At 44.9% G+C, this 12,083-nt stretch overlaps 2 protein-coding genes across 2 annotated transcripts; one reads left to right on the forward strand and one right to left on the reverse strand.

The window, feature by feature from the left end:
- The first annotated feature begins 1,149 nt into the window (after positions 1 to 1,149).
- Positions 1,150 to 7,493, forward strand: hspb9l (heat shock protein, alpha-crystallin-related, b9-like). The gene is made up of 2 exons (XM_080483615.1): positions 1,150 to 1,698; positions 2,140 to 7,493. Exons 1-2 carry the CDS (start codon positions 1,363 to 1,365, stop codon positions 2,461 to 2,463), a joined length of 660 nt encoding a protein of 219 aa, XP_080339741.1. The 5' UTR covers positions 1,150 to 1,362; the 3' UTR covers positions 2,464 to 7,493.
- Positions 7,494 to 7,676: 183 nt separating this feature from the next.
- fam53c (family with sequence similarity 53 member C) lies at positions 7,677 to 11,872 on the reverse strand. The gene is made up of 3 exons (XM_080483614.1): positions 11,820 to 11,872; positions 9,821 to 10,827; positions 7,677 to 8,565 (listed from the first exon to the last, which is right to left on the reverse strand). The coding sequence occupies exons 1-3, from the start codon at positions 11,824 to 11,826 to the stop codon at positions 8,269 to 8,271; spliced, it is 1,311 nt and encodes a 436-aa protein (XP_080339740.1). The 5' UTR covers positions 11,827 to 11,872; the 3' UTR covers positions 7,677 to 8,268.
- Positions 11,873 to 12,083: the final 211 nt, after the last annotated feature.

Genomic DNA, 12,083 nt, shown 5'->3' on the forward strand with positions numbered 1-12,083 from the left:
CCATTAACACGAGTCACGTTCATTAAAATCAAAATGTGAAGACATCCACTGATCAGACAACAGAAAAAGCTTTGGTGGCTCCACCCCCCTGTTGCCCAGGTCGTGTGTCATTGGCTGAAAATAGCCAAGGAGTGCTGTGATTGGCTGATAGCGTGAGGGCGGGAGGAGTGACAGAAATAGAGACGACGGCAATGAGCTCAGTGAGTTCCTCAGGGACTAAACCTGGAGCCCCAGTAATTCCTGAAGAATTCACTGACATCATTTATCGACAGGTCACGACTTTACCTCAGGTCTTCACCCAGACTTTTAAAAAGTTTTATACTCACCATACATGTACATAAACATGGAAAAGCTCAAGTCAGGGACCGGTGGAAAAGCTTATCTCTGTCAAAAATGCAACATAAATTAAAGAATTTTGAATTAACTTTAAACCACACAACGATCAGTGGTATTTCACAGTTTATTGCATACTCTACTCATATTTTAATTATTTAGCTGTTATTTTTCTATGACACAAAGAGACTACTACTTGTTTCAGATGTTATACACTGTAAAGTAAATGGCAGTTTTCAAATCATTTTTCCTGTGTGTTTCCTCCCACAGTCTAAAAAAAAATGTGTTTCAGTTTAGCTGGTGACTGTAAATGTTCCCAAAGTGTGAATGTTGTTGTGTAAATTGTAATTTCCTTTTTTTTGTTTCATTTTTTACATTTTACTCATTAGAAAGTGTTTTTTTGATTTTGGTTAACTTCATAATAATTGCAGTTTAATTTGATTAAACTGTATTTCTAATGGTGAGTTACTATGTTATCGTTAAAACTTGTATATTCTCAATATGCCGGTTTCTTTTTAAAATGACAGGTTTTTAATCACAGGTTTTTGTGACTTGACTGTGAAAGTTTTGTTTTGTTAGATTATTTATTTTGTATTTTCATCATTCTCTTAATTTGCTTCTTTTTTATACTGATTTCAATGTCTTTTACAATTACACTGCCTTGTTTTTATTGGCCAATGGTCCTCGGAAGGACGGCAAAACAAACTTGAGTGTGTGTGTGTGTGTGCGTTCGTGTCCAGCTGCCACATGCCAGTAGTCTCAGCTTTGTTCTATTTCTGCGGCAAGACACTTAGTCATGGTCTTTATAAAGCGGGTACACACACACACACACACACACACACACACACACACACACACACACACACACACACACACACAGGACGCTGCTGGAACGTTCGGGTGGTGGGGGGTGTTGGTGTGTGACTGTATATAAACAGGAGCCAGAAGTCCGACAGGCACAGACAGACAGAGACAGCCGCAGACTGACAGAAACAGGCCCTCTGAACCCTCCCATCGGCCTCTCGTAGGATGTTGTGTCCCAGCGTTTTCCAGACCACCACGCCCGTCGCCATGGGGCCTTTCATGGATTTCCACTGGCCGATCCGCAGCCTGTGGCCCGAGACCAGGCCGCTCTTCTACCAAATCGAACAGGAGATGGTGCGCCACCTGCAGGAGATGAGGCAGAGCATGGAGTTCATGGAGAGGCTTCACCAGAAGATCTTCGAGGAGATTGACCACTCTTCCTCCTCCTCCTCCACCACCTTCCTGCCCATCGCCTTCCAGGAGCTGGGGAGGGACAGCAGCAACTTCGCCCTGAGTCTGGACACCAAGGAGTTTTCCCCCGAGGAGCTGTCAGTCAAACAGGTGGGCGGGTTCTTTATTTTCCATTTAGTCCATTTACTCATTAAACTACTTTATTTCTCTATATTTCTTTTACTCTTTAAGTAATGTGTACGCCCACAAAATAGCTTTATTCTTGAAATTTTGTCTCTAATATGAGTAAATTAATACATTTGTAAATATTGATATTGAATTATTCATTTATTTTTATTAAGACGATTGTATATTGCAAAATAGTAGACTTTTATGTGTTTTTTACTCATACAATTACTTTTTAAAATATGATTTGACACTAAAACAAATATTGATATACCTTTGTATAAAATAACTTTGTAGGAAAAAACAAAACAGTGCTGAGGGGGGTTCCTCCTTTACATATTACATACACAGTATAGCATTATAACTGATATTAAAGTTTTCATTTATAACTGATCTTAACGTTTTTATTTGTGTGGGGTGGTGCAGGTGGGCCGCCGGCTGCGGGTGAGCGGGCGCTCTGAGAAGAAGAAGGAGGACCCTCTGGGCTCGTACTCCTACAGGTGCCAGGAGTTCAGGCAGGAGTTTGACCTCCCGGACGGCGTCGACCCCGAGACCGTCACCTGCTCGCTGGTGGCCGGCCGGCTGCAGATCCAGGCACCGCGCGAGAAGACGGCGACTGATGGGAAGGAGAGGATCGTCCCCATCAACGTGACCTCGGCCCCCGCCATCACCTCCACCTCCACCTCCAGCAGCTCAGAGCCAGCCGGGGGCCCCTCCCCCTCAGAGAGCAGCCTCACAGAGAAGAACTGAAGCTCTACTTTGGTTCGGCGTTTCTTTTGTAGGGAACATGAATCTGTTCTTCACCGCACTTTGATGTTTGACTGATTCGGATCAACTTGCCGTGGAATATTTCAGTTTCTAATAATCCGTCTTTATAAAGCTGTATTCCTGACTCATCTTTATTTTTATGATGACTGTTTAGCTAATTGTGTATTAACTACATATTCTTGTGTATTTATTTTAATAACTATCTATGGCCAAAGACACTGAAACACTCTACTTTTATCTACTCTGTCTTTTGCTTGAATGTTTTAAATGTTTAGAATGTCGGAATCCTCAGTAGAAATAAAGAGCAACCTGATGTGAACAACTGTTTTTTTCTCTAAAAGAATTCGACAATTTTCACAAGTTTAGTTTCAAAATATGTTTTCTTTGATTCAGAAAATCTGTTTTTAATCCCCTAAAATTTTATTTTAATATTTCTTTGGACTTTTTCCACTTATTTCTCATAATTTTTTGTCTAAATTGTCTTAAATATATATTTTAATCAGAAGCCACCAAACATTTATCTGTGAAAAACATTTTTTTCTCTTCCATTTGGGATTTTTTGAAATGAGAACCAGGTTTTGTCATGCTCATAATACTGAAACGTTATTCTACTATTATGAGACATGTCAAAACCTTGTCCATCTCAAGACTTCATTAAACTGTACAAATATAAAAACTGGTTTCAATTAAATTCATCAGAAACTTCCACGATGATCCAAATGATTTCAATACCCACCTCCATGAGAATTTCTCTCATGTTCCAGAGGAGGTTGTGGACATGGAGTCTGAGTGAGTCTGAGGCTTCTGGCGTGGCCTCGTCCTTTTCCGTACCCTCAAAGTCGAGCCGCTGCCCCTCAACATTGAGAGGAGCCAGTTGATGTGGTTCATCTGATTAGGGTGCCCCCTGGTGGCCTCTCTGTAGAGGTGCACCAGGCATATCCAACTCAGAGGAGGCCCTGAGGTCGGGCCAGGACTCCCTGGGGAGATTATGGGTACATCCGAATTGTCCCTGACTTCTCCTTCACCCCGGAAGTGTTTGGTGTGGCGGCCATGATAAGGACTGTCCGAATTCTCAATAAGCAAAGGAAAGGAGGCTTGTTGCTTCCTTTAGCTTAGGAACCACTGATGCTTCCTTTATCCAAGGAGGCGAGCTCATGCTGCCCCACAATTCTTTGCGGCGACAACATTTAAAGGGACCCGCTCATCCGAGCGTTCAGGGAAACTCACGATGTCGGGAAAAGGGAGCAGATCATGTAAGTTACCAAAGTAATAATCTGCCTTGAACAACTTTAAATCATCTAAAACCCAAATGCACTCTTTGTAGTCCATTTTCTGAAACTTGTAGTTCTTTCCTCACCATGGCAGACGTCACTAACTTGCGCCGCCGTCACATTATTATGACGTCACTAAGTGAAAGTGCTGTCCGACTGCCACACTAACGTGATCGCCTTTCACGAACTCCTTTAGGAAACCCTCTAACACCTTTCCTTAACCCCGTGACGTCATCCTCGGGGTTAAGGTAAAGTCGATAGTTAAGGAGATAGGAGGGACAATGTGGACGTACCCTACATCTCTGGCTTGGCCTGGGAAGTTGAAGAGGAGGAAGTTGGTGGGGACAGGGAGGCCTGGACTCTATACTGCCACCAAGTGGGAGAGAACATGGATGGATGGACATGCTTCATATAGGGAATATTAGGAAACGCTACATTAACTTCCACTGCTATGCAGATGAGACACATCTTTCGTTAAAGATATAAAAGCTGTAATTTTCTGCTTCTGAACTCCGATGAAACAGAAGTTATTACATTTGGCCCAAAACATGTGAGAGAGAACTGATCTAATCATTTAGTACCATAGAAAGAAAGTCAGTGCTGCACTTGATGTAAAATAAAAAATAAACACAGGACTCCAGTTTTCTTCTTTCTTTGTAAAATAATTCTCAATAAACTTAATTTATTCACAAACTGCTTTTCAAATTGCCATGTGGTGGGGGTTTTTTTTTCTCCTTTTTTTCAATCACATACAATAAAAAACATTTCTAAAAGACAAGAGATGTCCGAGACTCTCCACTAACTCTGTACACGACTGCTCCTCCGCTTCTTTATTATTATTATTATTTTTCAAATATGATGCGTTCATCACGACGCCTCGCCGCACTCAGACATCTGATTAGAAATATTAAGAAAAAACAGCAGAAAATGATGAAGGACTAAAAATTTAACAGCTACAGCACACGTTTCCTCCTCTTTTTTTCCTCTTTTTAACGGCTCCATTTACAGAATAAAACAACTGGTTCAGTTAAGGCTTACGCTGAGGCGGCGGGGTGTGTTTGTTTATGTGTATTACAGGGACACGTGATACTGCGTGACTGTTTTATGAGGACGGGGTATGTGTGTGTGTGTGTGTGTGTGTTTGTTTTTAATGCAGACACATTACTTGAGTAATAATGAAGACACCGAGTGTGTGAGAATGTGTATGTGAGGACAGTGGACGTGTTTCATCAGGACACTGATTAATTACGTGTATTTTGGAAAACTGTTTTATTGGAACACTGTGTGTGTGGTTTATGAGGACATAGATTGAGTAAATAATAGAGACAGTGTGTGAAAACTACATATTTACGTGTATTAGGGGGACACTGTGTTTGTATGTGTCTTACGAGGACACTTGTCCTTAAAGTGTTTAGTGGAGAAACCGTGTGTGTGTGTGTGTGTGTTTTACAAAAAAATGTCACGATCTTCTTTCATCACTTTGTCGCATTCATTTTTGAGAAAAATTTATATTCCTTAGATTGTCATCAAAAATAAGTGTGTTGAAGTGAATTAGCGTTGAATATTAAAAGCGTTATTTTGAGTCGTGTTGAAATGTGAGACATGGTGGATCATTTCTCAATTATTGAAGAAAAATTGTCACTTAACGGGCAATATTTATCTTGCTGCAAAATTATAAAAGCTTTTTCAAAGGTAATCTGCAAGAATTTAAACAATAGAAGTTCCCATCATAATTTCCTTATGGAAGTCGTTATTTTAAGCAGAAAGTGCACAATAATGAATGATTAGCATTTTTGAATTCAAAATGGTTTTTCTTCAATTTTTTATTAGCTATGAAACATTATTTTAAAAATGCAAAGAAATGTTTTTCATGATTACTTGTTTCCATAACCGACAAATTAGGTACGTTTTGTGGTTAGCTTTGACGCCAGTGTTGCAGCAAGTATAGTGGTTAAATCAGTGGTCATTTTTATTTTGCTGTTGACCCTCGAAAGACATTTGTTTTTTTCTATGCAAATATCTAATTCTGTCAAAATTAAAGTGTTTTGGGAAACCAATTATTCTGTATATCGGTAGGTGAAATTTAGTGCTGCTGCTTTTTTTTTTTTTTTTTAAATCCATTTCTTTAAATATTTGCTTAACATTTGGCGAATTTAAAACATCCACAGATGAGACAGCTTTTAAATGTGCATTTCTGAAAAAGAACCGCGCTCAATATTGAACCAGTCTCTGCTGGACAAGTCTGGAATTACACACAAATCGGAAAACGTTTCGAAAGAGAATGCGGGAAAATTATTGTCATCGTGATGAGAAAATAAAATCATTGGGTTAAAGTGTCAGAATTCACTTCAGATGAGACAAATGTCATTCAAACTAAACATCAGAGAATTGAAGGTGAAAAATGACTTCAGTGGGGAATTTCATTGAATAGTTTAACACACACACGCACACAGTGTCGGGGGTGTTTACAGGTGTGTGTCGGTAACAGGAATGTGAACAAACACTCCGGTGATCGACAGCATCAGTGGCTAGCTGCACTCGGCCAAGTCTGACGGGACGCTTTACAACGACCCCTGAACGCATCGCCGTGCCGGGGGGACCTCGTCACCACGTAGAGAACCCTGAACTCATCACGACCCGGAGGGATCACGCAAGTCCCTGAACGCATCGTCGGGACACTCCGATGGGTTGTGTTGATATTCCGATCAACTCGCTGCTATTAAATAAAGTGGTCGGGTGAAATCATGTTTTATACATTTATGTTTTAAAGGTACGTACTTTGAAGCTAAAGATGGAACAAGATCTTAAGGTGTGTATCTTGATTACTGTTTTGTCTTGTAACATTTGTGTGTGTGTCCCTACAAGCACTTGTAAACGTCTCCGTCTCTGCAGCCGGGTTCTCTTTTCCCTCAATGGAGACTTGCAGACTCGGGTTTTCTGCCTTTTAGTCTTGTTTCCACTGCGCAGTATGTGGCGGTACGGGACGGGTTTCCGTGCGTTTATGACAAAAGCTGTGGCTGGTACTGAAGGAACTGTACCCAATCGTGACAATTTTTCACAAACCCTCTGTTTAGCATCAACGCAGCCGTCTGCTGATCGTCACTCCCAACAAATGGTAATATCTTTATAGCTCATTGGCTGAATAAACCCTGTTCACACGCGCTGCTTTGTGCTCACTGGTTGTTTTGTTAACTTGGTGTATTGAAATGTCGGCGCTCCAAAGCACCGCAGTGTTCCAACGCTCCACCCAGTAACAGGAGAGGAGGAGATTCAGCGGGAGTTGGACGCTGCTGTTCGGGATGAGAATGTTTTCCAAGCTTTGGTCACGGAGAACGGAGGTTCACGGTTTTGCTCGGACGCCAGAGCAACAAAAGCCACGGTTCCATCGCACTCTGAGCCGGTGCGTCGCAGGGCGTGACGGGTTTTCATACTGTCCGACTGAAAAAGTTGTGGATGGTCCGGAAAGAAACCACGACCACTGCGATTTTCCGTCACCCCTCCATTGAGGTACCGAGCACAGAGGAACGGGTCTGTGAGGAGGAGCAACAACGCAGCCGTCTGCTGATTGGTTGTGACGATCATCACTCTCCACTTGCCCGCAATATTTACTTATTTCATCGGCCATAAACCCTTGCGTTGTTTACATACGCCGCTTTGTGCTCACCGGTTGTTTTGTTGACTGGGTTTATTGAAATGTCGGCGCGCAACACCGACAGCAGACGCTCCTCTCAGTATCAGGAGGCGCTTCAGCAGGAGCTGGACGCTGCTGATCACAATGACAACGTGTCACAGAGGACGACTTGGACGGCCTGGTAAAGCCACGTGTCCCAGCGTGGTTCACGACCCCGCCTACATTTTAACAGTACTTTCTGTGGTGGGACCACGCGACAGAGTTGGGCCTGGGTGCGCTTTGTCGTACCGTAGCCTCTTGCTGCGGCACGTAGGTTTCGCGCTTACTTGTGTGTGAAGACGTCACACACCTGCTTCGTTACGCTACATTCACAACCCCGCCTACCTTTTTTACCGTACTCTGTGGTGGAACCTTGCAACAGAGTTGGGTCTGGGTACACTGTGCTTTACCGTCCCGGCAAATACTACGCGGTGGAAATGAGGCTTGGGTTCGTTTAGCATTGTCCTGCCAGTCCTGACTGAGGGTTTTGAAAGGCGGAAGTAGAATGAAGACATCTACAGGTCCGTTAGCACGCGCACACGTACGTACACACACACACACACACACACACACACACACACGTCCACACGTTATTCTGTTCCTGTTTAGACCTTGTATCATGGCGTGGCGATGCGGCGTCAGGCAGAGCGGCGCCCCCGTCAGACTGCGAGCTGGAAGAGTTGCCGGTAGCCAGATCATCACTGTCGTGGTCAATCAGCTCGTCCAATGAGAGAAGGTGTTGTTCCTGAGAGCCTTGCTGATTGGTGGCGAAGGTGGCGGGGTAAAGGGGGGCAAGGATGGTTTTTAAAATAAAAAGAAACAGAACAGCCTTCATTTACAAACACGTCAGTTTTCTTCTATCAAGTTCAAGTCCAGTTCTGTACAGTCCCGCTCGAACACCGCCTGCTGCGCCGCCTCGCGCTCCTCCGCCTCCTCCTCCCCGTCCTCATCGTCCTCGTCGTCCTCGCGGCACTCCTCGTCGCTCTCGCTCAGCGGCCCGATGCTGGTCCGGCCCAGACACTCGGCCGGCGAGCACGAGCCACGGAAGTCCCCCATGAAGGGCTCCATGCCCATGCAGAGGTCGCCGCCGCAGGCCAGCCTGCCGCCGCCGCGCTCCAGACACTGCGGGTCGATGCTGCGCGTCTGCAGGGGGCGACACGACACACGATTCAAAACAAATGCATCGGAAAAACATGTAAACACACTATATGTTTTACTTTACATAAGAACTTTATCAAAATAACTCAAAAAAAAAAGTATGTTAAAGGAAAGTTATGAATTTTTTTTAACTCGCAGGTCAAAACGCAGGTCAGTAATTCAGGGCCCGTTTACACGACAGTGTTTCCAGTGAAATTGGTGTTTTTGCTTCAAAAAAGATTTGCATTTGAACTGCAACTTATTCAAACGATGTTCGTTTACACAGTGTATTTTTCTCATAGGGCCACGAGTGGGTGATGTATTAACGCAGAGAGCAGTTCACTGTATTAGAAGCTCCCCTGAAGCGTCTTTCTTCATTGTTTTGATAAACTCAGTATCTGTTCGCAAGAAATAAAATGTCTCCACATGTGATCCAGATGATGGAGGAGTAAATGTTGTTTCACTTTATTGGAGAGGTACTGTTAAATTCATAACTGTAATGAAGAACTCCTTATAAAAGGTTTCCAGTTTCAATGAGCCAGAGCGTTCTCAAAATCGTCTGAACAACATTGTCGTATAAACACACAACCAAAACGAGGGCTGGGCGATTTGGCCAAAACAATAAAAAATAAAAATTGGTGATTTTTTTTAAAGAAAACATCGAGCTTGGAGTCAATTCTTGAAAACTTGAATTTGTAAAATAAAAATACATTTTAGCTACAAAGTCGCTAAATCAATAAATGGATTTTTTGACCAGCCATTCTCAAAACCTTTGTGTTTTCACTTGAGCCTTAGCGTGAAACCAGCTCTTAATCCTGGAAAAAGTCTGTCTCAGATCTTTATCTCCAGGATCTGATCAGCTGACTGAGGGCGATCGCAGGTTCAACTCCCTCTACATCGAGAAAAAGCTGTAACCTCTCATATCGGTCAGATGGCCTGTGCAACACGCTGCAGACACTGAAGGATGTCAGGATCTCCCACACCAGTTGGTCTCCTTTTTCTTTTTACACCAACAACCATTAAAAATTTGGCATGAAATAAAAATGACGGTTTTTAAATAGATTAAATAAATCGACTATCATGTCTTTAATCTTGGGATGTTTCCCGTTTGACTCAGAGGATTCAGGAGATCATATTAGAAAACACGTATGTGTGGTTTCATTCCTAAAACAAACTACAGCGCCTACTTGTGGCCTGACATGCCAACAACAACGTTTTGAGTGTTGCTTCGGTCTCTGTCTAGAACGTTTGGTTTACTCACCTGCGTCATCTTGGTGAAGTCGAGGACGGGGCGGGCGCACGGCCGGTCGGGGTCACGGCGTCTCTTCAGCCCCGGTTTGAGCAGCAGCAGGTCGCAGGGCTGCGAGTGACAGCGCGGCAGCTGAGGCGGGAGGCTGCGCCGCAGAGACGACGGCGTGCTGCAGGCCGACGAGGGCGAGGCGGGCACTGGGCCCCCCACCGACGCCCCGGCCACGGCAGCACAGCCAGGAGGGGGCGCTGCTGCCGCCGGGCTGGGTACCGGGGGCGGGGGCAGAAAGGTGGAGGCCGCCGAGTCCCTGATGAGCACTGGGGAAAGAGAGAAGCGCCTCTGAGGAGGGGGAGGCGGGTGGAGGGGGGAGGGGGAGGACGAGCAGGATGACGGAGAGGGGAAGAAGCAGCAGCAGGCTCCGCCCCCCGCCGCCGCCTCACTGGGGTCCCACGGGAAGCTCCAGGGCAGCGGCGAGTCCGGCGACAGCGCCAGGCTGAAGAAGGTGGGGCTGGACGAAGAGTGCAGCGACGAGTTCAGGGAGGAGCTGGGGGCCCGCAGCGGGCAGACTCCGCCCCCCACCGCTCCCATCCCTGGCCCCGCCACACCCACCGCCCCGCTAGCAACGCCGCCCCCTGCCCCGCCGTGGCACTGCTGACGGCTGACGGGAGTCCAGACCCGGGACGCGCTGGGCCGCCACGTGTAGCGGCAGCGCGACAGGTCCTCGGGCACCGACAGCGAGCGGCAGTGACGTTTGGGTGGTGGGGGAGGAGGAGGAGGGAGCCCGGGGCCGAGGCCGGGCGCCGCCACCGCCGCTCCAGGCAGACACAGCTCGGAGGCGGAGGTGCTGGGCGCCAGGGGCCGGTGCTGCTGGGAGGGGGCCCCGTCCAGGGGGTCGGCCCCTTCTTGCAGGTGAGCATCGGGGGGCACCAACGGCACGGGGCCGGGGGGGAAACTAGAGCTCAGCAGCCCCCCCTGGAGGCCGGACTTGGAGGGAGGGCAGAGCTGCCAGTAACTGCTCTCTGTAGACACACACATAAAAACACACATTTTAAGGTCCCGTTTATACGACAACATATTCAAGTGAAAACTGAAAACCTCTGTTGCATTGTGAGGGACTATTTAGACGACAACGGTGCTCGGAACCACTGACAACAACTTTTTGAAAATGCTCTGACTTCATAGAAATGGGGGAAACGCTGCTACAGGTCATGCGCATCACGGTCATTGTAAATAGTTGTTCTGCACATGTGCGGTAGGTGTGTAATGAGTCCCAGTCTATATTCTCCTGGGACTTGGTAGTATTACAGTTGCCAGTCACAGTAATAACAAGCCAACTTTGTCCATACCAGGGGTCTGCAACCTTTATGACCAGGAGAGCCGTTTTTGGCTTTTTCCACCAAATAAAACTACATATAAAATGACTAAAAAAGAAAAAAAAAATAGAAAAAGAAAAACTGATATTAATAAAGTTTTATGACTACAATTTAGAAATGAAGTCATCTTTTCTTGGACATTTTATTAAATTAAGCCATTTAAGCTGGTTTATTATTTGTTTCTTTATTAACCTGTTCCTCTAATTTAAGAGCTATTTTAGCAATTTTATAATTTTTTCCATGTTGAGCAATTTCAGCCGTTTCTCCCTGCTTTTAGTTATTTTGACTCTTTAAAGAAGTTTTTTTGCGGTTACATTTTTTTTTTTAAATCCAGAGCTGTAGGTTGCAGACCTCTGATCCATACGAATGTCCATGTGCTCCCATTGTGACTGTTTACAGCACAAACGTGTGTAGTGTCATTACAAAAAACAACAGCACCATCTTGTGGCCTGGCATGCTACCTACATCATTTTCTTTGTTTATGCCATCTGTGTAAATGAATATCATTTTCAAAACGTTGCAGTTTAAACCCATAACCTTTCTGAAACGAAAATGATGCGTTTTGTCATGAAATGTTGCGTGAATGTTGAAACACAGACTCTGCAGGTGCGTCATGGGACATGCAGTAACACACTCACCAGGCATCAAGCCATCAGGGGGCCAGCACTCTGCCAGTGTTTTGGGGTCCAGCAGGGACTAAAAACAACAAGAATACACAATTAACATTTTCCTCTTCTGTCACCTTTATCTGCAACTGCACGAAAACATCAAAAGCAAATAAATTAAAATAACGATCAGTTTGAGTAAAATGCGAGCTGCAGCCTTTGGATGGTAAAATAAAAAAATTTCAGTATTTTACACATATTGATGGAATGGAACTACAGTGCCCAGTACACCTAGAG

This window comes from Lipophrys pholis, assembly GCF_963383615.2.
Source record: "Lipophrys pholis genome assembly, chromosome: 16".
Taxonomy (NCBI): domain Eukaryota; kingdom Metazoa; phylum Chordata; class Actinopteri; order Blenniiformes; family Blenniidae; genus Lipophrys; species Lipophrys pholis.